We start from the raw sequence: 26,505 nt of genomic DNA on the forward strand, positions 1-26,505 counted from the left end.
TCTCTTGTGAACCCACTGATCTTGGCAGCAGCGTCTTAGGCTGAAAGAGCCAGTCTTATAGCAAGCTAATTAAAAACTCGGTGAAATCCTAACTCTATTGAAGACAATGGGAGTTTTGCCATTGACTTCAGTGGGGTCAGGATTTCACCCTCTCTCCGTGTGTGGATCTGTCCAGATACACAGGCACACAATGGCTGCCTTTAAAATGTCAGTATTTTCCAATGGTTATCACACAGTGGCATATGAGATCCCCCACTATTTCCATGATCAATTATAGGGAAATACTGTTGTCTTTTAATGGCAACTGCTTCCATCCCTTCCATTGTTTATGCATATGAAATGGGGTCTATATCAACTCAGCTATAACTATGGAGACACAATCAGTGCTTCTTTAATACCATCTATAAGATACCATATTCTTTTAAAAACATTCCGCCTCCCTACATCAGATTCAGTTTTTGTATATCATGCATCTTGTGTCATTAAGCAACAGAGTGACCGGGTTCAGTGCTCGTTCTAATTAGCCGCGTATGGTATCCCTGGAGCACAATGCCAAGTACTGGCATAATTTCCTCTTTTTATCATATTGCATGACCCAAAAGCAAACTTTCCAGCAAACTGTCTGGAAGAAAGAAAATGAGGCTGGCTGCCTCATTTCAAGCGGGGGCGGTGGGGGCTGGAGGGAATTAGGGCGATTACATTTTCATAGATATTCTGATGTAGAAATAAACAAATAACATACATTTGGGTCAGACACCTTGTTTTCGGTTGACCAATCATTCATCTGCTGTGTGCTGCCTTACTTCATTTCCATTAGGGAATCCAGTCAAGGGGATTTTAAATCCCAACTAATGCTGGCCGAGCTGAGCTTTGCCCATGAAACACGGGCTGTATGTGGGAGATTTAACTTGGAGAACCACCATAATGTCCATTTGTAAGGGTATCCGTACAGAAGATCTAGGTCTAAGGACACAGGGCTGAACTAATCAGCAGTTAACAAAGGGGAAATCCTCTTCTTCTTATCCTCCCCGTAACTGGATGAAATTAATAACTTTAAGAAGTGGAGAAGTACTCTTCCAGGTATCTCTCAGTTCAAGTAACCGCTGAGTTCAAGATTTGGAATGCTTGAAATCCTAGTTCCCATGAAGCTTTGTAGCATTTCTATGCCTCTTTGGAGCCTTCGTAAATGGTGTTTACATTTTTCTCTCTACCCAGTGCATTTATTTTTTAAGAAAACACAGTCGGACTGTAATTTACTTGTGAGTGTAAGAGCATGGGCAGAGTGCCCAGGAGACAGGACTTCATTTTTGTACATCTGCATATGGTGCAGCTCCCAAAAGACTGCGGCTTGGAGAAGTCACAGAAGAGGGTTTGTTCAGTCTGAGTGAAATTCTCTCTGGTGCAGATGGTCTATGCACCACTTAAAGTCTTTAATGCAGGGCCATAAGTGAGGCTTAAGTGGTTGAGTGAGGCTTGTGCTGGTTTTCTGCACCTGAATAAATTTCACTCATTGTCCATAGCTGTTACACATGGTCTGGTTAGTGTGGACTGCATTTTGTCACCTGTTACCCTGGCCTCAGCTGGCCAGGAGACATATTAATTGTTCTTTATTCTGACTTTTCCCACGGTGCACTCTGACCATTGTCAATATGCTACAGAGATTAATTAGTCAATGGACTCAATTCATCACCTAGGGTGGGCCAGTGGAAACCAGCACAGCCGAGGCTGCAGAGCCATTGCTGTGGTAAGTTTGCCTGGAGTAAGAGCATAGAGGTGCAAACCACTTGCAACCCCACTCTGCCAGGGGAACCAAACTGAGCTAGGCAGGCACAGAATCAGCACCTCTGACAAGTGAGCGCTGCTGGATTTTAATACTGCCCTCCCTCAGGGTGAATCTCCTCTCTGATGCAGCCCCCCTGATAGCCGCGTGGGAATGCCAGCTGCCTCCTGCGCTCAGAGGTGTTCAATCTTCCCCAGTGTTTGTAAAGCAAATTGAAAATATGAAGTGCTGTGCTGTCTTGTATTTCTTTCATTAGATTGTGCAATACATACCCTGTGCCCTCGGTGCTTTCCACGGGGTAAAAGGCCCCTAGCAATTAAGGTCAATAAGAGAACTAAATACGCTTGTCATTTATTTTATTAGAGTGCCGTGTAATGAAAGGGAATCCTCCAACCACTCCAGGCAGCAAGTCGTCCCCAACCCCTCAGAAGAGCTCAGCAAAGAGTCCAGCCCCCATGCGCCGGAGCAAGTCTCCAGCCGATTCAGGTAACCATCAAGATGGTGAGTGATTGTTTTCCAGTGGATGAATATTGACTCCATCCACACAAGGAAACAAATGCCATGTATCTTTCGATACAGTGACCTCCGGCATTTCCTGTTATTTTTATTTATATGCATTGTGATAATGTCTAAAGATTCCAATTAAGATCAGGGCCCTGTTATTCTAGCCCCTGTACAAACACAGAGTAAGGTACAGCTCCTGTTCCAACAGCTTATTGTCTTGAATAGACAAGACAATGAAGGTGAGAGAAAGGGAATATTATTTATCCCCATTCTACAGATAAGGAACTGAGGCATAGAGAGATCCAATTTTGTCAGATTAGGTGTTTCTTTTCTCTTAGATGTACTTTGATTTAAAATAACCTCCTGTGCAATGTGAGTGTTAATAATTATGTAGTCTGGAAACGTGCCTGTTTAATCCCTATTTAAGAAAACTAAGAACCTTGCCCATTGCAGAAGCTGGCCATAGACTCATTAAAATAATACAGAGGAACCTGTAAATACAGGTGCTGGAAGTAACTAAAATGGAAATCTTCATTTGCTACAGTAGCTTTTCATATTTCAGTAGTGTGGGATCTGCCTCTCTCCCTCCAGGATAGAAACTGGCAGGTTGTCTAGCAGCTGTTCATGTAGCACGCCTGTGATAGGTGTATATGTGCCTGATGCAATTTGAAGCCAAGCCTAAACATTACATCTCTGATAATGGATACTTGGTGGAATCATATTATAGGAACAGTGGGCCTAGGGTGTTAATATTAACCATCAGAATACTTCCTCCAGGAGATGCAGGGAATGGCTTCTAATTAAAGTGGCAGACCCCCCTCAGAAGCAGGTCCCAAGGTGCCTGCCCAGTCTAAATAGGGTTACCCAAAATGCCAACGGAGCACACAAAATCTTTTTACCCTCATAGAACACATGACCAGAATCATCATTTGTTCTCCCAGCCACTTTATGCCTTGTAATTCAACGTGTGTGACTGGCCAAAAGAAAGCTAACCACTGCATTGCATTGGAAATATCTTAGGCTTTTTGGAAATAAAGCTTTTAATAATTAGTTTTTAATGATATTTTCCACAAGAAGCAGTTCATTAATTTTATTACAATGCTCTTAAAATACAGAAGAATACTAAGTTAAATTAACAGTGTCAAAATTGTATGGTTTAAAAATTGTTCTGTCTCTAAAAGGTATTTTATTCCTTATTTATATTCCTTTCCTTCATGATTCTAGCCATGTGCTTTTCTTAAAACCCATGCCCTTGCTACAATCCCAAACGCATACTATATTTGTGTAAGTGTATTGACAGCATGATCCAAAGCCTATCGTCAATGGACGAACTCTGACTTCACTGAGCTTTGGATCAGGCCCCGAATGCATTATGGGATATTATTTAAGCCTTCCTCTAAAGGATCAGGTATTAATCTCTTCCAGAAACAGAACTGTAGACTATATAGATAAACAGTCCAACACGATGTAGCACCTTCTATTGCTGATATCCTACTTGCTGAGCAACTCAGTATGAACAAAGTGGTGACTCATGGCTTTGCTGGTGGGTCACACAGGGAACATGCAAGAGTTTGTCTGCATTATATAAATCAGTAAGTAGGACATTTAGAACTGCTTATCATTTCTGGATATGGTAGTAAATGGTCTGGAGGTAAGACCAACAATGAAAGACAACTTTCAAGTAGATCCCTCTAATCCATCTTGACAGTGACCCTTTAACACTTTCATGGGTGTTCTCAATATGGAAAGAAATGGTTGCCTGTTCTGTTTCATAAGAAAAAAAAATCAGTTGAACCTTTTGGTGCTGTTACTGTAATCAGCAGATCCTTTGTTGTTTTGTCAGGATGGAGAGAAGAAGGAACACCCTTTTGCCTTCCTGTTCCATTGAGTTTGCTCTGGGTTTACAGTACTGATTAGGTCAGACTTTACATACACACTACATGAGAGAGAACACACTATTTCATAAACGATCAATAGGCTCAGCTGGATCTTGGTGGTACCAAATTACTAGAGACAAGTAAGATGAGCAAGAAAGTGATGCCGAATAAGGTCCTTATTAATAGAATATTTTGACCCATTTTCATACAGTTCTCACATATTTTATCTGAGTAAAATGCAGAATGAATCTTTGCTTCATAGATTCATAGATACTAAGGTCAGAAGGGACCATTATGATCATCTAGTCTGACCTCCTGCACAACGCAGGCCACAGAATCTCACCCACCCACTCTTGCGAAAAACCTCTCACCTATGTCTGAGCTATTGAAGTCTTCAAATCGTGGTTTAAAGACTTCAAGGAGCAGAGAATCCTCCAGCTAGTGACCCGTGCCCCAGGCTACAGAGGAAGGCGAAAAACCTCCAGGGCCTCTTCCAATATGCCCTGGAGGAAAATTCCTTCCTGACCCAAAAAATGGTGATCAGCTAAACCCTGAGCATATGGGCAAGATTCACCAGCCAGATACTACAGAAAATTCTTTCCTGGGTAACTCAGATCCCACCCCATCTAACATCCCATCACAGGCCATTAGGCCTATTTACCATGAATATTTAATTACCAAAACCATGTTATCCCATCATACCATCACCTCCATAAACTTATCGAGTTTAATCTTAAAGCCATATAGATCTTTTGCCCCCACTGCTTTCCTTGGAAGGCTATTCTAAAACTTCACTCCTCTGATGGTTAGAAACCTTCATCTAATTTCAAGTCTAAACTTCCCAGTGACCAGTTTATATCCATTTGTACTTGTGTCCACATTGGTACTGAGCTTAAATAATTCCTCTCCCTCTCTGGTATTTATCCCTCTGATATATTTATAGAGAGCAATCATATCTCCCCTCAACCTTCTTTTAGTTAGGCTAAACAAGCCAAGCTCCTTGAGTCTCCTTTCATAAGACAAGTTTTCCATTCCTCGGATCATCCTAGTAGCCCTTCTCTGTACCTGTTCCAGTTTGAATTCAAGTAAGTTAATTTTTCTGCAGTTCATTAGACCTCCTATCCCTACTTGTAAAAGTTGTTTCCTTTCTCATTCTTTCCATTATTCACTTATTGGAAGTTGGAATTTCCCAGTGTCTATTCTATTCTGTTCTATTATATATAAGTTCTTATACCCATGCTCATCATCATAGTATCTAAGCACCAATATGATGCCCTCTGACATAGATATAGACCTTAATGCCCCCTGAGCCCTAGTCATTACATTGATATTATGGTGATGAGCATGGTAGAGGAACCTGTATAGAATAGAACATATTTCCTTGGGTTTATCATCTTTATTATGCAATTTCTCTGCAAGACCAGATGGGCAAACTACACTTTATTCATCATCAACAAAAATCAGAATGTACACAGCAGTGGATTTGCCCCTGGCCATCATTCAAGAGTGTTTACCTGAGCCCACACCCTCATACATACAGACAATGTAAATCTTAAGGCAAATTCTGCCTCCAGTACTGTGGCTCATTTGTCAGCAAGGAAACTAATGCTGTTTGCAGATATTGGACAAAAGGAATAGGTTGCTTATACAGTACTGGTAGAGAGAACTACCTCAGCACAGCCTTCTTGTGTTGATGGTCCTGATGATGCAGCTTTGATAGTCTGAAAATGAAAACACTTGCCCTACTCTTGGGTCCTAGAAACACTTTTGATCTGTATGTGTTGACATATATAAAATATTTCCTACATTAAGGATTTGGAACCATTTGCTACACATGTAGCAATGGTGGTACACTGGATAATTCATAGGTATGGGCGCCTGGAGACCTCAGTTCTATTCCTGTCTGTGCCAGTGACTTAGTTTGTGACCTTTGGCACATCACTTAACCTTTCCCCTTCTTTTGGGGATAGTGATACTTACAATCCTTGCACAGTGCTCTGTAATGCACAGATGAAAAACTGGTGGAAAGATTCACAGAAAAAGCTTTGAAATGGTTTTTATCTCTATATAACCGGAGAGCAGTCTAGACAAAAAAACTAAACTGGTCTCACAATCTCAGAAAAGTCCCAGCGCTGGAATGACTGTGTATGGCATCCTTTATGTTCAAAGTCATCTTCTCTGTCTGTTCCCGGGCCCACCATTTTTGTGCCTTCCTGCTGGGGTAGCTGGTTGATTTGGCCTGCAATCTCTAGCTCTCCCTCATTACCTTCCCCCAAACTCAAGGAGGGCCAACCAAGCTGAAGTTAAGCCCTTATTTGTCATTGACCTGAGACAACCCTGCAGTCTGTCCCATATTCACTATGGTCATGTATCCATTGATATGCAGTACATTGTCAGATTATGCAGGTGAATTGGGACCTACAGCATTCCTGGAGCACCACTGAACACTGGGTGCATATTTGCTATTTCAGCTCCAGTCACTGAGGTTAGAACTTCTTGTGGATTGCTGCATGTTAATAGTTAAGAAAATATAAAAAGGCAGGTATGTAAGGCTGCCTCTGAGTAACCTAATTATAGCCACTGTCCGCTTGATATGACTGGGAATGTACTGATTATTCTGCTCTGCTTTGGGAGTTTTTATTATGGCAACCTTGGGAGAGTCTCACACAACTATGTACACAATCAGATCTCATGCCCCAAACCCCCAAATTAACAATGATAAAAAAAATCCTTCCATTGTCATTAAAAACAAGCATCAGGCCAAAGGGGCCTGTGCATGGAAGGGCCACAACACCGATCGTGGCAGTTTGCTGGTCTAGCTGGTCTTAGAAGTAGAACAGGAATTGCTAGCACGTTGTTGCCTTCTGCCGGAGGAAGTTTCTCTTCAGTCTCTTCTCTTCAGGAATGTCTTCTTCAGTCTAGACACACCCTGGATGCACCATGAAAGACTCAGTTCCCTCCAAAATGAGGGCTCTATCTAGAGGCATCCAAATCTCACCTCCTCAAGGTACCCTCCAAAAATGAGTTAGCTAATCTGTAGGAAGAGGTCAAACTATTTTCTTGGCACACTCCTGCTCTGCCTTTATTTACCAGACGCATTCAATCTTGTTTTCCCATTAACTGTAAACAAAAGCTACCTGAGCTGTCTTGGTTCCTGGCCACTTCTTATTCATTGTAATGAGACTGTCTATTCGCATCAATGTTTTCAGCCGTTTGTAATATCTCTGAGATGTTCAGTCTTTTACTTGTGTCGTCACTGATGCCAGGAACTAGAACTAACATTCATTACAATAAGGAATCGCCTCAAAATATTCAGTAGGTAACCAGCCATATTCCTTGTGAACCAAGCATTTCCTTTCCTTCTCCAGAAGACAAATATTGGATTGTCACAGAGGCACAGGGTTTCTGAGAAACAATAATCACATTCTACTGATGAGAGCAAGCTTTCTATCTCCTGGGGTGTCCCTTCTTTCCTCTCACTGATAGAGTTGTGGCAGGCCTGTACATTTAGCTTCTCAGTGCTGCCTATGTCATTTCTCTTTTGATACAGTGGCTATTCCCAACATTGAGTGGAGTGTTGCCATATGATGGGTCATTTCCTGAGTCTCAGATTGAACTTCCTTGTTGCTTTGACACTGATGGTTTCTCACATATTATCATGGCAATGTGAACTAATCCATTGAATGTCTCAAATTGTTAGCAGTTCAGAATGTACTTCCATAGAATCTTTTTGCTTGTCCTTGTTTCCTGGGAGCCCAATGGCGGCCCAACTTTTCACCACCATCGTCCAACAGCCTCCCAGATTGCTGTCCCTAGGCATAGAGGGAGAGCAAGATTCATGGAGATGATAAGAGCAAGTAGGTCTGGGGTGGAGTCAAGTCTCTGTACCTTTGCTCCCAAAGCACCAACCAGTAGAACTAAACTGGTGCAGGGAGAGTTTCAGGGACTTGTAAATTGCACCTGAAAAGAGTCTGTAGCAGGTTACTTTCCCCCTGGAGTAAGGAGGAGCAGGAAGGGAATTATAATTCGGGACTTTACCTAAAGGTTCAGTCTAGCCCTCCATAATTCAAAAATTCAGAAAGGCAGATTCTATCCATCTCACTCATCATGAGCAGTACCCTACTGCCAAGAGAAGGCCCATTGATTTCAATAGGACTATTCTCATAGTAAGATATTATCCAGGGTAAGGACAGCACAATCTGACCCAAAGGTAAGTTTCCTTAGAATTTCTCTTTCCTTTCCCTGTGCTATCTAGGTTGTAAGATATAAGTGGAATTAACAGATCTGGAACTCCAAATGCAGGGATCACAGGTGGCTAAACACCCAGGGCCTGATTGTGATCTCACGTACATCACTATAAACTAGTGGATCCCATTGTGCCTTATGAAATTCTTAGAGCAGTCTAAAGGGTCCATAAAAGGGGGATTAAACTGCCCCGGCAAAATAGAACCTGACAGACAGCTATCATAGGAACTATATGCTGTTCTTGCTCCTGTCCCCTTGTTCAGGGAGCATGTTGAACGAAGGGTGGGTAAGAGGGGGCATGGCCCTAGAGCATTGCTTTCTAGTTATTACGTTCTGGCATAACAGACCACACAAGGCTGTTACAGGCTGGTGCAATTTAGAGCAGCCCCCAAGGTAGTTCTACATTATGCCATTGGTCAGGCAGGCCCTGGCTATGGCAGGACTGGGGAGGCACAGAGGTGGCAGGAAAAGGAGAACGTGCAAGGTGGGCCAAATGATTTAAGTCAATGTAAAGCCAGCATAAGTAAGATCAAAATTGGGACAACAGATCTTTAACACCTGGAATAATTTAAAAACAAACAAAAATACAGAGATAAATCTTAGGTAATGAGGTCAGGCGGAAAATGTTGTTTTTGTCATTTATCATTTGCATTTATTTATTTTGAAAAATGTATTTACTCTATCAGTAACATTTACTAAACTCCCAGAAATTCCTCCCCTACACCATCGGCATTAAACCCATACAATAACGCAGTTTTAGCAAGATATTTTAGGATCAGAACTACAGTGTATATGAAGCAAGAAGCAAAAAGCAAGAGAAAGACCAAGGACAGGGTAGGCCCTTTACTCAATGAACAATAATAGACAACGTGGAAATGACAGAAGTATTTAATGACTTCTTTGTTTCAGTTTTCACCAAGTAGGTTGGCGGTGATTGGACATCTAACGTAGTGAATGCCAGTGAAAATGAGGTAGAATCATAGGGTAAAATAGGGTAAGAACAAGTTAAAAATTACTTAGACAAGTTAGATGTCTTCAAGTCACCATGGCCTGATGAAATGCATCCTAGCGTACTCAAGGAGCTGACTGAGGAGAAATTTGAGCCATTAGCGATTATCTTTGAAAAGTCATGGAAGACGGGAGAGATTCCAGAGGCCTGGAAAAGGGCAAATATAGTGCCAATCTATAAAAAGGGAAATAAGGATTTAACTTCTGTACCTGGAAAGATAATGGAGCAAATAATTAAGCAATCAATTTGCAAACATCTAGAAGATTTTAAGATGATAAGTAACAGTCAACATGGATTTGTCAAGAACAAATGGTGTCAAACCAACCTGATGGCTTTCTTTGACAGGGTAACAAGCCTTGTGGATGGGGGGGAATCAGTAGACATGCTATATCTTGACTTTAGCCAAGCTTTTGATACTGTCTCGCACAACCTTCTCATAAACAAACTAGGGAAATGCAACCTGGAGGGAGCTACAATCAGGTGGGTGCAAAACTGATTAGAAAACCATTCCCAGAGAGTAGTTATCAGTGATTTACAGTCATGCTGGAAGGGCATAACTAGTGGGGTCCCTCAGGGATTGGTTCTGGGTCCTGTTCTGTTCAATATCTTCATCAATGATTTAGATGGCATAGAGAGTACACTTATAAAGTTTGTAAATGATACCAAGCTGGGAAGGCTTGCAAGTGCTTTGGAGGATAGGATGAAAATTCAAAATGATCTGGACAAACTGGAGAAATGGTCTGCAGTAAATAGGATGGAAGTCAATAAGGAAAAATGCAAAGTACTGCACTTGGGAAGGAACAATCAGTTGCACACATGAAAAATGGGAAATGACTGCCTAGGAAGGAGGACTGCGGAAAGGGATCTGGGGGTCATAGTGGAGCACAAGCTAAATATGAGTCAACAGTGTAACACTGTTGGAAAAAAAGCGAACATCATTCTGGGATGTATTAGTAGGAGTGTTGGATGCAAGACACGAGAAGCAATTCTTCCACTCTACTCCATGCGGATTAGGCCTCAACTGGAGTATTGTGTCCAATTCTGGGCACCACATTTCAGAAAAGATGTGGGAAAACTGGAGAAAGTCCAGAGAAGAGCAACAAAAATGATTAAAGGTCTAGAAAACATGACCTATGAGGGAAGATTGAAAAAATTGGGTTTGTTTAGTCTGGAAAAGAGAAGACTGGGAGGGAACATGATAACTGATTTCAAGGACATAAAAGGTTGTTACAAGGAGGAGGGAGAAAAATTGTTCTTCTTAACCACTGACGATAGGACAAGAAGCAATGGGCTTAAATTGCAGCAAGGGAGGTTTAGGTTGGACATTAGGAAAAACTTCCTAACTGTCAGGGTGGTTAAGTACTGCAGTAACTTGCCTAGGGAGGTTGTGGAATCTACATCACCGGAGATTTTTAAGAGGAGGTTAGACAAACAGCTGTAAGGGATGGTCCAGATAATACTTAGTCCTGCCATGAGTGCAGGGGACTGGACTAGATGATCTCCCGAAGTCCCTTCCAGTCCTATGATTCTATAAAATCAATGTTTTATTTTCAGGCTTGAAGAAATAATTCTTTCATGCCTTTTCACTCTTCTGGAGTTTTTGCCTTCGGTAGAATTCATATGTGTCAGATCAGGGTTCAGTTGTACAAATATTTGTTCTGTGACAGGGGAGTCTATGATTTTTCCAGCAAGAAATGATTAACATCAGCATGCCCTCAGTGACTCCCATGGGAGATCAGCAATGCATTGAGTTTAAATTTAAATATGACCTTTTCTAGCTACAGTATCTAGTGGCCTAAGATTGACTTTGGCTCAGGGAACCAATGATCAGATCAGTGAGGGACTGTTTCTGGACTTTAATTTCTTGCTTCTCTAATGGGATAGAGAGACAATTGCATTTCCACAAGGCAGCAACAATTAGCAGAACAGATAAAGAACATCAATCTGGCCTGACTGCAGACCTGACTCCCAAGGGTTTTAAATGAATGTGTTAAAAAGGCAGCAGATGTCTTTGGGATCATGCACAATATTGCTCAAACCAGCCTGCTATCTATTTCGACTTCCACTTAAGCTCCAGCTAGCCATCAATCTACACTATATAGAGATATTAAATGCTAAAAGCTACGTTAAAAGAACATTAAGATTGTAAAGTCAAGCACTCAGAAGTCAGGAAATCTCTGATTTAAGGTTGCCCATGCAATGTTAATTCAGCCCCCTTTTGTGCATGTGTTATGATAATCTTTAATTACAGGATCACATACAAATTTTTCCATAGGACTCTGCCTCATTCAGTGTGAAAAATTGACAGTGGTCACTGAAAAGTAGCTATTTACTATTTTATTTTATCTGTATTGTTCAATGTTTTGTCCCAGGCCTTACTACTGCATACTGTACAAACCCTGCCCTGAATTCAGAATGATTAATTTCCTCATTGTCTTTTCTGTGGCACTCATCACTATAGTATCTGAGTGCTTCACAAATAATGAGTATTATCCCATTTTACAGATGGGGAAGTGAGGCACAAAGAGATTAATATCAGATTGATCATTAATTTTGGGCTTCTCCATTTGAAATGCCTCGGGCCAGATTTTTCAGAGTACTTAGCGTTATATAGCACTTTATGTTCAAAGCACAGCTCCCATTGACTTCACTTGCAGCTGTAAGTGCTCAGCACTTCTGCAAATCAGACCCCAAGGCCTCAAATCAGGCACCCAGAAAATGAGGAACACACAATTAGTGACCACCTGAGGAAAATTTGGTTTAAGTGATTCCCCCAGCTTCATACAGGAAATCAGTGACAGAGAAGATAGAATCCAGTTCAGCAGGGTAGCATTCAACTGCCTTAACAAGGAGACTGTCCTTTCTCTCCCTGCAGTCCCTGCCTCATTCACTGTCCACCTTCCATCTTCTGCAACAAATGGGGTAGGTGTCTTACAGACAATAGCCTCTTTCACTGCACAGCCCTTATTCATCCCTAGAGCACAGTCCATCCTGTGCACTGAATGAAAAAAGAATATGTAATCACATAGTTAAAGGCTGCATCATAACGAATACTTGCAAGGAGGCTGAATTAAGATTACACAGGCATATCTACTATTTTACACATATAAACAATAAAGGCTTAATTTGCATTCAACCATGCATTAATTCTGACAGTTGATTATAAAGTCTGGTTTTCCAGGAGCTATGCATATAGGTGCTGGGTGGTGCCGGTAGCCTGTGATAGACAGGTCATACTAGATGATCTCTTAAACTCTAAACTCTATGACTCTATACAGGGCCAGATGCCCAGCTAACATAAATCATCATAGCTGTATTGACTTCAAAAGAGCTATACCAGTTTGACCAGTTAGGACAGTGGTGGGCAACCTGCGGCCCATAGGCTGCACACGGCCCGTCAGGCTAATCTGCTGGCGGGCCGTGAGACAGTTTGTTTACATGGACCGTCCGCAGGCAGGGCCACCCGCAGCTCCCAGGGACCACAGTTCGCCGTTCCCAGCCAATGGGAGCTGTGGCAAGTGGCGCGGGCCGCAGAGATGTGCTGGCCGCCACTTCCCGCAGCTCCCATTGGCTGGGAACGGCAAACCACAGCCACTGGGAGCTGCAGGCAGCCGTGCCTGTAGATGGTCAATGTCAACAAACTGTCTCGCGGCCCATCAGCTGATTACCCTGACGGGCTGCGTGTGGCCCGCGGGCTGCAGGTTGCCCACCATTGAGTTAGGATCTGGCTCTAACACCTCACTATTTGGTTCCATTTGAGTTCAGAATACATTTTTTAAAGTATGATAATGAATGGGATTTTTACTACAAAGCAGAGAGAAAATCAGATCTATTTCCCAACTGTTTCTGCTACTGATAAACAGTACATGAATACTCCTATTGTGATACATCAATCTCATCAGATTGCTGACTAAATGTCCTTTTTTCACCAGTGCTCATCAAATATTAATAGCATTGCTATAGCACTTATGTCTTATTGTATTAGGGAATTTCTCTCCTCCCTTGCAGCAATTACATATTTTTGCTGCCCATTGATGCCTGAACATTAGCAATTCTACTAGTTCTCTGTTTACAAGGGGGAAAATGTTGATGCTGCAAAGAAATTTCATTTTCTTTCTTTGTGTGTGTTTCCTGTAAGGAGAGGTTGCGTTCTGTCTCAAGGTCAAAGATAACAGTACAAAAAGAGACAATTTAGAAGTTAGAGTTGGATTTCCAGATAACACTGAGTATGTTAGAGCTATTTTACCCACCGGCTTATATAAAAGAAAAGCCAAGGTCCCCTCTAAACAAACCTGTCGGAGATCTAAAATCTATTTGTCTGAATTGTCTTCAGTTTATATTTTATGTTGTATAGTTAATAAACTCAACTTGTATGCATCTGCTCTAAGTGCTAATCTGCTCAGCTTTCAAGGGTGAAGTAGAGTGAATGACCACGGCCAGTAGGCAATCTATCCTATTTTCCAATACAGATGACCAAAGTCTGTTTTTACTGCAGAATGGTTTGAAGTGAATTGTAAGGTCACTCCATTCTCTGCACACCAGTATTTTGACCATATTTTAATAGAAATCTCATTCCCAAATGGTACAAATTTGTAATGAAAAGAGAGGCTATTAATGGTGACCTGACCTCTCTACCTATCACCCCCCATAGTATCATTGAATACAGAGATGAAATGATATTGACAAATCTACATTACAAAAATAAAGGGCCAAAGTCAGAAGTGAGTCAGATAAATCTACACTGATGTGACATATACTTTCTTCGGTCCCCACAGAATGAGAGTTGCACCAGTTTAGACACTCTTGAACTCACATCCACATGTCAACATGTAACTTGCATTATCTCTAAATTTGATCCAAAGATATTAGCTAAAATTGGTATTAAAAAGCATCGTAGATGAAGTATAGATAGAGAAGATACCCGAAGCCATCTTAGAAATGAAAGCAACTGCCCAGAAGTTAGTGGGAGGTCAGGAGTGTCTCAGGGACTCAGAATAGCATTGCTTCATTGGAGAATAAATTACTCTAGCAGCTGACCAGAAATTCCAATGAATTTACAATTCTAGATCTCAAAACTGGGGTCAGGGGGTGGGGAAGCCATTGCGACTTTGCAGGAATGGAGCAGCAATGGGACTTCAAAGGCAGAATGTCAAGAAAGTTAGGAACCACAGAAGTAAAGAATTAGGCTGAAATAGGCCGAGGTGCACAAGTGGTGTGAGAGGAGGAAAAGGAGCCCTCCTCAAGCTTGCACCAACTCCAATCATTAAAGCAGCTCGTCAAAGCCTTTCACTGCTACATGCATATTGGATTGTTCCTGGCGCCTAATTTAATGCAGCCTAAATTTAATCAGCTCCACCTTTCACTCAATAGGGGAGGGATCTTTTCCAGTCTTTAGCTTTAATGGTGAACATGGGGAAGTAAATATCCCTATAAGGCTGTCTGTTGCAGATAGGTTCTCAGGATTTTATTTTTATTTTTAAAACACTATGATTATAAAGTGGTAATTGGGAAGGAAAAACATTCAGCAAATATTTTAATGGCAAAACATTCATTCTTCACACAGCAGTTACACAAAACACCTTATTACACTAATAATGTGAAATGAATGGAGGGAAACTATTGACAGAGGATGCTAATGAAAGTTGTGGTGGAAACACAGACCACTGTGGAGACAGCACCGGGATTGTTCCTCATATGGAAATATGAAGACGAGGTGCCAAATTCTGGCTGGCAATCGGAGAGAGGCATAATGGATTCTCAAACATGTGCCTATGGGTCAATCCTGCAAGGTGCTGAGCACACTGGACCTAATCCAGCAAAACACATAAACACACAGGGACTTATCCTACACTACTGAAATCAATGCAAGCTTTGCCATCGACTTCAGTGAGTGCAGGATCAAGCCGATACTTAACTTTACATAGGTGCACATTCCCGCTGAAGTCAACGGCAGAACTTACATGCTTAAAGTTAAGTATATGCTCCAGTGTTTTGCTAGATGGGAGCCATAGACTTCAAAGTAGTACTAATCAGAATGAGATCAGCCCTGCATATAGGCCTGGTAGTCTATTCCTACTGGGGCAAATCTTAAAGACTTCACTCAGTTTTCAGTCAGTCCTTATTCAGGCTCAGGAGGAGTAGGCTAGGAAGTGGTAAAAACCTGATGCCAGAACTCTGCATTCTGTCCAGGAGCAGAAATAACCATGAGGGTGACAGGTTATGTGAGTAAACATCATGAAATGATGACTGCCTAGGAAGGAGTACTGTAGAAAAGGATTGAGCGGGGGGGCTTACAGCGGATCTCAAACTAAATATGAGTCAACAGTGTAATGTTGTTGGGCGGGGGGGGGGGGGTGGGGGGAGGCAATCGTTCTGGGATGTATCCAAAGGAGAGTTGTAAGCAAGACACACGAAGTAATTCCTCTGTTCTATTCAGCACTGATGAAGCCTCTGCTGGAATACTATGTCCAGTTCTTGGCACTACACTGCGGGAAAGATGTGGACAAATTGGAGAAAGTCCAGAGAAAAGCAATAAAAATTACTAAAGGGTCTAGAAAGCATGACATATAAGGAAAGATTGAAAAAATGGGGTTGTTTAGTCTGGAGAAGAGAAGATGGAGGGTGGGTGGGGACATGATAGCCTTCAAATATATAAAAGGTTGTTATAAAGAGGAGGGTGATAAATTGTTCTCCTTAATCATTGAGGACAGGACAAGAAGTAAAGGGCTCAAATTGCAGCAAAAGAGATTTAGGTTAGACATTAGGAAAAACTTCTCAACAGTAAGGGTAGTTAAGCACTGGAACAAATTACCTAGGGAGGTTGTGGGAACAGATTAGACAAATACCCTGTCAGGGATGGTCTAGATAATACTTAGTCCTGCCTCAGTGGAGGGGACTGGATTAGATGACCTATTGAGGTCTCTTCCAGTCCTACATTTCTATGATTGTGAGGTCACTGCTTGTATATACGTATATATATTTAGGCCACAACCCCTATTTAGGCTGGCCCACCTATGCAATACTAACTTGTTATATAAAGTTAGTATTGCATAGGTGAGGCTCAGGCTATCTGTCCCTGCTCAGGCAAAACTCTAGATGACTTCATAGATGTAAGTACCACAGATATGGGGCCTAATTCTCATTTCTGCTAAGGCCCCTTCACATGGCTCTGAAGGTATAAAGAAGCCTTAAACTGGGTATAAATGTCATTTTCTCCCGCTTTAGGGTACTTCTATGCTACTTATCTAAACATTATTTTTCACTCCATTTTCTGATCCTTTAAATTTGATACACTACACACCCTGCCTGCCACTGTTCACAGTATTATGCCTTATAAATTTTATAGGCCTGATTTTCAGACAATTTAGGCGCTCAAATTTATGCTCAATTACATGCCTCATTTGCACATGGAGTTGCCGTGATTTCATGCACTAATCCCAAATACCTAATTTTTGCCATCCTGGCATGCATCTGCTCAGGGCAAATTAGGTACATACATTTGCACACTCAAATAAGAAGACAACGAGTCCTATCTTTGTACTTGTCTTTCCTTCTATGTAAAACTTCAAATTAATAAAAAAAAATTTGTTTGTTTTCTTGGCAGAGGAACATTCTGTTTAATGTATGTATATGGAATGTTAGCAATGTTTAATGCCATTAAAGAAAGCAACAATCAAAACATTTGATTTTTTAGTTTTGGGGATTGTACTGAAGGAATAAGCATCATGGCTTGTTTTTTGATATGTCATTTTATGTAGACTTGAATGGGAAATCTTTATTTTAATGCTTATTTAAGTAACGCCTCCAGCCTACTCCTGCTTGGATTACTCAGAATTGAAGGACCCAGAAAGATAATATACTTAGACGTGGCCAGCTTGACTCTGAATTCCCTTCCACCAAAACCAATGGAATTGCGCCATTAAAAGCCCTGTGAACAAGAACAGAATCAGGGTCTGTCTCCCTGGAATTGAAGCACAGCAGATAGAATCTAGCAAAAACATTACCAAATTCACATGAAGGAAACATGTCCTTATGAAATATTTACTGTGACACTTCATAATATTCAAAGTTATGCACTACTTTAAAGAACATTGGTGGCAGTAAGATTTTCGCTTTCCCTCATTTCATTTTTGTTCATGGTGTTTTGTTTGTTTTTTGCTGTAATTTGGTGTTTACTCTTATTTATTTATTTACCCTATACAGCCATAATAGCTGTCTTTGGCATAGACCGCAGCCGTTTCACTTTGATTAAAATCCAGTTGCTAATAGGCTGTATGAAGACAGCACAGACCAACCCTCTAACACTTTGTTCAGAGGTTAGGTTTAAATGAAGTTTACTTTTTTTAATGATTTATAAAAGTTGGGAAGATTTTTCTTTTCTTTAGTGGTTACGAAAACCCAGAAGGCCAGGTTATAGCTTCGACACACAGGCCTGTGTTGGGTGCAGAGTGAAGCTACCTTGCAGGGGAAATGTACTCTCACTACACCACCTTCAGGAGGGTACAGTATTCACAGGAATGTACTCTCACTACACCACCTTCAGGAGGGTACAGTATTCACTCCTCCATGCACTTGCCCGCTCCCCAGTCCTGAGCATTGGGCAAATGGATATAGCTATGTCTGTGCCCACATGGTGGCTGGCACTTCAAGGGTCCTTAGCACTGAGTGCAGCCCGTGGGCCCAAGAGACTAAGTTTTATATACATTTTAAGCTAATGTATGAGCTCATTGGATAATATTTAAAGTTAGCAATCTAGGCCATTATAGACTTTGATTTTCATTGATAACTCAAAGTAGTGCATAGTTTAAATGGTATTAAACTGCTTGAAAGTCTGGAAATCTTACAGTGGGTTTTTATAGTCGATTACTACATTGAATCAGTTTGGCAAACGTGGGATACTATTTATAAAGTAAAATATTGCCTCTCAGCTATGGCAATGCCCTGTATTTAGAACTGCTGAAACATTCAATCCGGTGAATAATTATTTTGTTCTTTTGATTTTTTTTTCCCCTGCCTGAATTATAGATGAAATAAACTGAAGCCTTTAGATGTTATCGGTCTGAATGTTTTCCATGTCCTGAAGTAGAGAAATAATCTGCTTCTTGCTTTTCTTTGTGAATCCATTGCTGACTTCTCTCTTGTTTTATGACAGCAAATGGAACATCAAGCAGTCAGCTGTCTACACCCAAATCCAAGCAGTCTCCAATCTCCACACCTACCAGTCCAGGGAGCCTCCGTAAGCACAAGGTATTACGTTTCTTATACCTTACTAAAACTGTTCCTAGCAACATATACCTAGACATAGAGACAAAATGGCTAAAACGAAGCCACGTTCTTTGGGTGGCGTAACTTCATGGGTTACACCGTCAGAGAATCTGGCCCATTACCTAGAATCTTTTTGTTTTCAAAGACTAAAAATCCACTGTGAATACCTGTAAATGCACTTTGTAGGCTAATAAGACAGTATGTCAGTAGCACTGACTTTGGGGAGCTTTGTACTGAATGTAACACAAGTGTGGGCTTTTTCAGATGGTTATTTCCTCTGCAGCTGTTTTTAGCATTGGCCTTAGAAACGGCTTGTGCCTGTTTCCACATACAGTCAGTTTGGTACGTTCCCCTGAACAACAGGAACAGGACCAACAAATCAAGGATGGGTATATCCCCCTGAACCTCTGCTGCAAGGAATAAATGAACAGAAGGAAATGCAAGGCCCACAACTTTGGCTCTCACTGTCCATCGGAGCTCTCCTCAAGACTTGCACACTGCTGCTGCAAAAGCTAATGGAGAATCAGGATGGTGTCCCTTAGTTACACCAGAATTTCCTATGGAACAGCAGCTGAGGTTCTCACTCTATATGTGGAACGCAGAACCAAGCCCTTCATTTTCTAAGCACTTAATCCAGTACCTTTCACTAGCACTAAATTCACACAGTGCTGCACTTTCTTATCTGTCAATTCAAATTTCTAGTAGTTGTAAAATTTTAGGGCAAAACTCTAACCACGGGTGAAGGTCTGTAATCTGCCAGGTTAAAACTGGACCCAAATTGCAGAATTCAGAACCGAGTCCAGATGAGAAGCTCCCTAAAGTTAGAGGACTGTTTGGATCTCAGCTGTTGGTTTGAACCCATTCTCAGTATCACATATTTTGCATTAGACCATCTTGCCGGACTACCAGTGCTATAGGTGGGAGGTCCGTGTGAGCTACTTAATAACAATATTTATGTTTGTAAAGTCCTTTCCTTCCCCAAATCTCTTTACAAATGTCATACTTTCAGCACTGCTGAAATACATTCACCTTTAGGTGGATGGTGTATAACTCTGGGTGGGAGGGGAGAGGAGGAATTTTAATTTTGCCTAAAGATCTTGTGGCAAATTCCTGCCCTTACAAGTAGTGTCATGAAATCCTTAATGTCCCCATAGTAGAGATAAGATGTTGGTTTTAAGATCACATCCAAAAGACCCTAAGAACATAAGAAAGGCCATACTGGGTCAGACCAAGGGTCCATCCAGCCCAGTATCCTGTCTACCAACAGTGGCCAATGACAGGTGCCCCAGAGGAAGTGAACCTAACAGGTAATGATCTAGTGATCTCTCTCCTGCCATCCATCTCCACCCTCTGACAAACAGAGGCTAGGGCACCATTCCTTACCCATCCTGGCTAATAGCCATTAAGGGACTTAACTTCCATGAATTTATCCAGTTCTCTTTTAAACCCTGTTAGAGTCCTAGCCTTCACAACCTCCTCAGGCAAGGAGTTCCACAGGTTGACTGCGCGCTGAGTGAAGAAGAGCTTCCTTTTATTTGTTTTAAACCTACTACCCATTAATTTCATTTGGTGGCCCTTAGTTCTTATATTATGGGAAGAAGTAAATAACTTTTCCTTATTCACTTTCTCCACACTACTCATGATTTTATATACCTCTATCATATCCCCCCTAGTCTCCTCTTTTCCAAGCTGAAAAGTCCTAGCCTCTTTAATCTCTCCTCATATGGGACCTGTTCCAAACCCCTAATCATTTTAGTTGCCCTTTTCTGAACCTTTTCTAATGCCAGTATATCTTTTTTCAGATGAGGGAACCACATCTGTATGCAGTATTCAAGATGTGGGCGTACCATGGATTTGTATAAGGGCAATAAGATATTCTCCGTCTTATTCTCTATCCCTTTTTTAATGATTCCTAACATCCCGTTTGCTTTTTTGACGGCCGCTGCACACTGCATGGACGTCTTCAGAGAACTATCCACGATAACTCCAAGACTCCCTCATGCAGTAAACTGCATGGAACTCCATTTATAATCCCCAGACAGATGAAGGGGCTGAAACGACCTTTCTGTGACTTGAACCGATGGCTCTGGGGGGAGTAGTGGTATGATGGACCATAGATCACTGATCCATGCCCTCTATTTTAGAAACAGAGAGAATGACCCCTGATATAGATCCCCACTGTGTATCAGAGAGGATAATTGTGCCCTTAAATTGTATCACTTTGAAATAGTTTCTGGCGTAGTGATGTGGACATTCTTCATATACAGTCATCACCGAGTAAACCTTTCTCTCTTGGAAAGCCTAAACTGCTGGCAACTCTACACAATGAAAGAAATGCGCATGTCTAAGTAGTGAACCTAATATTGCCTTATAAGGAAATTTAAAAAATAATAACTTTAGGTCATGCTCTATTTTACAGGCTACGAATTACTGTGTAATTACATTCTGTGATAATTCCTTTCTGGTGCAATGACTGCTTTTCCCGGTAACATCCTCTCATTTACCACGTCATCAGAAGGGCAGCAGGGAGTTGTATTACATATCTGTGAACTTGTGCTGCTATCATCTATGACCACAGGTGGCTCTTTTGTTAAAGGGTCCCTCAGCACTCACCGTAACTGGTTCTGCTGCTCAGCCACTCTTTTGACTTCATCCAGTTTGTCTTTCCCATTGGCTTCTTCTGATCTCTTTTCTGGGCTATGCTACCCCACAAGCTTGGGTATCCTCTCTCCAAGGTATCCTCACTCAATATAAAACACATGCTCATTGTTAATTTCAGGGGTGAAATCCTAGACCCATTGAAGTCAATGGGAGTTTTGCCATTGACTTCAATAGGATCAGGATTTCATGCTAGATCTTCCTTTGAAATAAACAGTCCTCTTCATGACCTGACTCTTCCGCTCTCCAGTTGCAGGTGGTTTTCTTCATCTCTCTGATAGTCTCCAACTCTCAGAGAGCCCTACAAAAGAATTAGGCAGTTACTTGGTTAAATCGCTGCTGTGCGTTTTCTGAAATCAGAGGAATGTAAGGATTTTCCTACAAACTTTTTTATAGCAAACAGGTGCGTCTCTTAGTAAAGAACAACAATGATCGACATTCCTCATGCCTCCTTACTTCCTCATGGCTGAGGGCTAGTCTTACGCTTCAGTATGTAACAAGATCAACATGGTCGAGGTAGTCACTAGTAATGGATATAAGATTTTAATAGACCTTTGATGGCCTGGAGGGGTTAAGCCGGTGGAAATAAAGCACTTTGAGCTGAAATTTGGATGTATTCGGGAGCACATTTCTTGAACAGATTTTGATTTTCAGGTCGGTGTGGTCCCGTCGCTAAAGGCTGTGAGCTAACCAATACAACAATGTCCTTTTTTTTAAAGTACAGACCCCACTCTGACTTTTGGCACTCAAATGTAATTGAATAAACAAATGCCCCTGGCAGTCTGAGTCTCCATTATAGGGGGCTGAATTAAAACAAAGCCTTGGAATAATCATTAAGGCAATGAGATCTGAAAATCAACTTAGTTAGGATTTGACTAAGCCAATGAAAAGACTCCCATTGCTCATTATGGGCCAGACTGTGCAATCCTTACTCACTTTGAGTGGTGCGTTATTCTTTGAGCAGTTCCTATCTGAGGATTAGGGTGGTTGACTGAGGATCAAGGTGAGTCATAGGATCAGAATCTGGCCTGTAGTAATTATGGGTCTGAATAAAAGTCCAGTGAAATCAATGGAAAGTCTCCTGTTAACTTCAGTTGCTTTGATGAACCACACAGCATGTAGGACCTGAAGGCCTGGCCCCTGTTTTGGGACAGTGGAGTCGTACCACCCAAGCAGGACTTCCCAGAGATCCCTACACACCTTAGGCATACATAATATCCAGTGAAGCTGGGGAAGCATGAGCTGGAGACTAGCTTCTGAAAATCTTGGCACTTTGCATATTTCAATCAGATCCTTAATGTTATTTTAACGTACATTGTTATGATGAAATTAACATGTTCAGAATGGACTTCTAGGGCCTGATTCCAACCCCAGTGAAGTCAGTGAAAAGACTCCCACTGATATCAGTGGGCTTTGGATTAGGTCCTTAATTCCAAATTTTTATCCAGGCTGAGTCTGGTCTTTGAATTTGCATACTCACTTTTTCACATGCAACTGACTGTGGCTGCCAAAGTGTGTGTGAATCAATTTAGTGCATGCAAAAGGGCATTTCCCTGTACATATAGGTGTTAGTACACACAAAACAAGTGCACAGTCTCTTCTGTTGGGACAGTCAGATGTGTGTGCAAAGTGCAAGGCATAGGCTTCAAAAGTAGCTCTTAGCAATTCCTATAGAATGCCTGATCTTTAATAGTGCTTTTGAGTACTTCCTCAGTCACATAATCCCTGTAGAAAAATCCTCTTGTTGGTGAAAGTAGCAGGGGTTACTTGTCACTTGTTTCATGGGGGCAGCTCCTGGCCCACAGCCTGCACACAGCAGTTGTTCATGTATTTTTCAAGTCTTTAAGACTTCCTTTTATACCTCAGTAATCAAGGATATGAAAATACTTTTCAAATAATGTAGGGGTTGGGGTTTCCCCCCGGCTTATAACTAAAATTATAAACTCATCTTGTTTAATGGTTTATTTATGTTTGTTGCCTGGTTGGCTCTGGACCATTTTAGTGAATTTCCATCTAAAATCTACAATTCACTGTGATTACTGAGGGCAGAGCTGATCAACAACAGGCTTCTCCACAGAATTAACCATAGACATGAATGTAACCTTTTAGTTTACTAGAACTTTCATGTGTCATTGTTTTGTTTCCAGGAGCTATTCTAGCACTTGATAAAGAAAAATAGCTTTATCTTTCCCCTTTATCTGTTCTCTTACAAAATTCCCCCATCCAACCATTGTTTTGAGGCTTGAGGTGTGTATAGAACCTCCCTGTCCCAAACAAATTCTTTGTGCTTTTTCTGTTTTGATAATAGCCCCTCCCAGTGCATAACACAGTATTCAGTAAGGAACAAGCAGAGTTTAGCCTTCTTTAGTGATAGTTTGCATACATGGATCCATATGAGACCTTTTAAGAGGTGGGACCAGATCGAAGCCTAAAATAGGAACTTTGGAGTTCAGAGCCAGAGCCAGAGCCAACTGTGGTAGCCTGGACTCATTTTTAAAGCCATCTAATTATTAATGTATAATTATGATGGGCTTGAAATAAAGAACATGTGTTAGAGCATGTAATATCCCTCTCAGCTCTCTAGAGAAGTTGCATAGGGGCAGCTGTCAAATAAAGGTAAGACTCTTTATTCTGGACCTAAGTGCAAGTTGACCTGTATGGCAAAAGATTCTGTTGATTCATGCAAAATCTAGCACAGATTGACACTGAGTGAGAAGGGGCTAAAAGGTTCTTCTCAAATTACCACTGCCTTTTGTGACTGAGATCTTCCTGCTCCACCATGCATGTAAACTGCCATGGTTTCAGTCCTGAACTCCTTAGACAATAGGTTTGTCCATTTGGAGTCCCATGAAGAAGACTTCAGCTTTGTGCACAGGAAGTGGTACTCCACTGAATTGAATCATGGAGCTGTCTCCTTACTATAAGATGAAGTTGGAAACTGATTGTGGGAGTTAACACTTTCTTCTTTCTTCTTACAGGACTTGTACCTGCCTCTGTCCTTGGATGACTCTGATTCCCTTGGAGATTCCATGTAAAGGAACACAATGCTAATTGTCTGTAGTACAAGCTATGTTTAAGATACAGTACAGTACTTCTGCCAAAAGAAGCAGATAGGTGACTGGTACTTTCAAATCAAAGGACACAAAGTTATATGTCATTTTTTTTCTATGATTTATCCTCTGTGCCACAAATTGACACCTATCAACTATTAGGGATAGAGTGATACCATCCTTCTGAGTAATTTTATAGGGATGCAAAATGGGCATTGCCAGCAATCTGACACCAATGATCTCATGCATTTCCCCTTTACTTCAATTTTTTTCTTCTGCTCTAACTTCTTGAGTTTCCTATTGACTGCAGAAAAGTTGACAGTTCCTACTAGAAGTACATAACTAAATCTTTCACTGATCAATTCTAAAGCTAAAAGAAAACAAATACTAATCTCCACCTTTTCAAAATGCTGATGAATGCTAGCAGCTCTTTGAAAGCAGATCTGCTTCTAATTTTGCATCCCTGGCTTTAGCACCTGCATGCTGTCTATCACCAATTTCTGTTGCTGAACGGTGGGCAGAGAGATGGCTTGTTGCTCTGGTAAAAGATGCTTAAGATGCCAGCAGAATGTGAAACAAAGGCGTTTGGACAAGATTCAGAAATGCTGCGTAAGACGCTAAGTAAAGTTTTTATAGCACAGTGATTACATTATAAATTTCTGTATTGGGTCATTTTCTAATAAATAAGCAAGATATATATACATGTCAGCTGAGTGGTGAACCAGATTTCTCCTGTAGCCCAAAGATAATGCTGGCTGATATCAAGTTATTATACCTGCCATATGGTATCTCTCTATCTCTGCTTATAATTATTGCCTTGTAAACAGCCAACACTGAAAACACTGTGAGAATTTGTTTTCAGGTCTGACACCTTTAGGTCGCTTTTTGTAGCAAGAAACCAATACACTTTTTATAAAAAAAAAAACAAAAAATCTTGTATCTGTGTTTTGGGAGTAAGTATTCAAGCTCCTTCTTTTTTATAAAAGCTGGTAATTTTCTTTTGTTTAAAAAACACATTCAGAAAAATTTACAAAAAAAAGCCAATTGCAAAACAGTAATAACTGTGTTTAGAAATCATGTCATCACTGCCAAACAGAAGAGAAGTCAATTCAAAATAATGAATGTTTTGATAGTTTTTTTGTAATGTTTAAACTTGCATTTTTGGTTTATACAATTCAATATCCCTAACTATGGCCAGATGCTCTAATTATATTACAAATGGAACTTTGTGCTATTCAAAGACAGTATTTTAAGAAACTCATATTGGGGGGGGAAATAAACTGGTATGGAATTTAGAGAAAACTTTCACTTTTATTAATTACTAATGACTCTTGCAGGATGCAAAGTTCATGTATTTACAAAATGCTGGTGGTTTTTACTATGCTTAGGCTTTACTGGCATAGGTTAGTTCTTTCAGTGACTCTGACGACTACAAAACTTTACCTGGGTACAGTACATGCAAACAAACCTTTTGTTGTTGTTGTTTTTGCTTTTACTTTTACTTTGTTTCAGCAGATATGCAGATTATTTTATGTCCTTGCAATCCCTTGTCATTAGAATGAATTATGAAGTTGTGATATTGGATGCTACACGAATGCTTGGCAATAGGATGACATCATTTTGTTCCTTCATTTGTGCCGGGATGCCATTCCATATTTTTTGTTTTTTCCATTGCTACCATTAACACTCTGTATTGGCTGCATCTTTTAGGTTCATATGATGATGTGTATAATGCAAGGTGTTTAGAGAAAAAAAAGAGCTGCGTGATCCAAAACAAACATTGGAGTTACCCAGCGATTTGAGTTATTTTGCACCAAATTTGCACCTACAGTCTTGAGCCCACAATTATTTGCACCCACAATTTTTCGTGAGAAATCATTTGTTCCCACGAAAAACTTAATTTTAATGTGTAAGCCTCTGACCACTTTGGGGTTAAGTGCCCATTTGACCTCTTGTATTAAGGTATTTGACTTCAATTCAGATGGATGAAGGTTCATGTTCCTTCCTGGTTAAAGCGCCTTGTTGGGGAAGGACAGTTTTGTGAACGAAGCACAGGAGTGTTGTCAGACGATCTTAGTTCAGCTCTTGGCTCTGCCAGATTTGGTGTATGAACTGGAG

The 26,505-nt window shown here is 41.0% G+C and overlaps 1 protein-coding gene across 4 annotated transcripts in view; it reads left to right on the forward strand.

Moving 5' to 3' along the window:
- DCX (doublecortin) overlaps positions 1-24,372 on the forward strand; it is a 97,886-nt gene extending 73,514 nt beyond the window's left edge. Inside the window, exons 4-7 of one of the 4 annotated variants that reach the window (XM_077826496.1) lie at positions 2,144-2,281; positions 18,567-18,661; positions 21,594-21,596; positions 24,316-24,372. In XM_077826496.1, coding sequence (XP_077682622.1) covers positions 2,144-2,281; positions 18,567-18,661; positions 21,594-21,596; positions 24,316-24,372 — 293 coding nt within the window. The remainder of the gene's footprint in view (positions 1-2,143; positions 2,282-18,566; positions 18,662-21,593; positions 21,597-24,315) is intronic. The other 3 variants (XM_077826498.1, XM_077826499.1, XM_077826497.1) reach the window with 3 other exon arrangements.
- Positions 24,373-26,505: the final 2,133 nt, after the last annotated feature.

This window comes from Eretmochelys imbricata, chromosome 9, assembly GCF_965152235.1.
Source record: "Eretmochelys imbricata isolate rEreImb1 chromosome 9, rEreImb1.hap1, whole genome shotgun sequence".
Taxonomy (NCBI): Eukaryota; Metazoa; Chordata; order Testudines; family Cheloniidae; genus Eretmochelys; species Eretmochelys imbricata.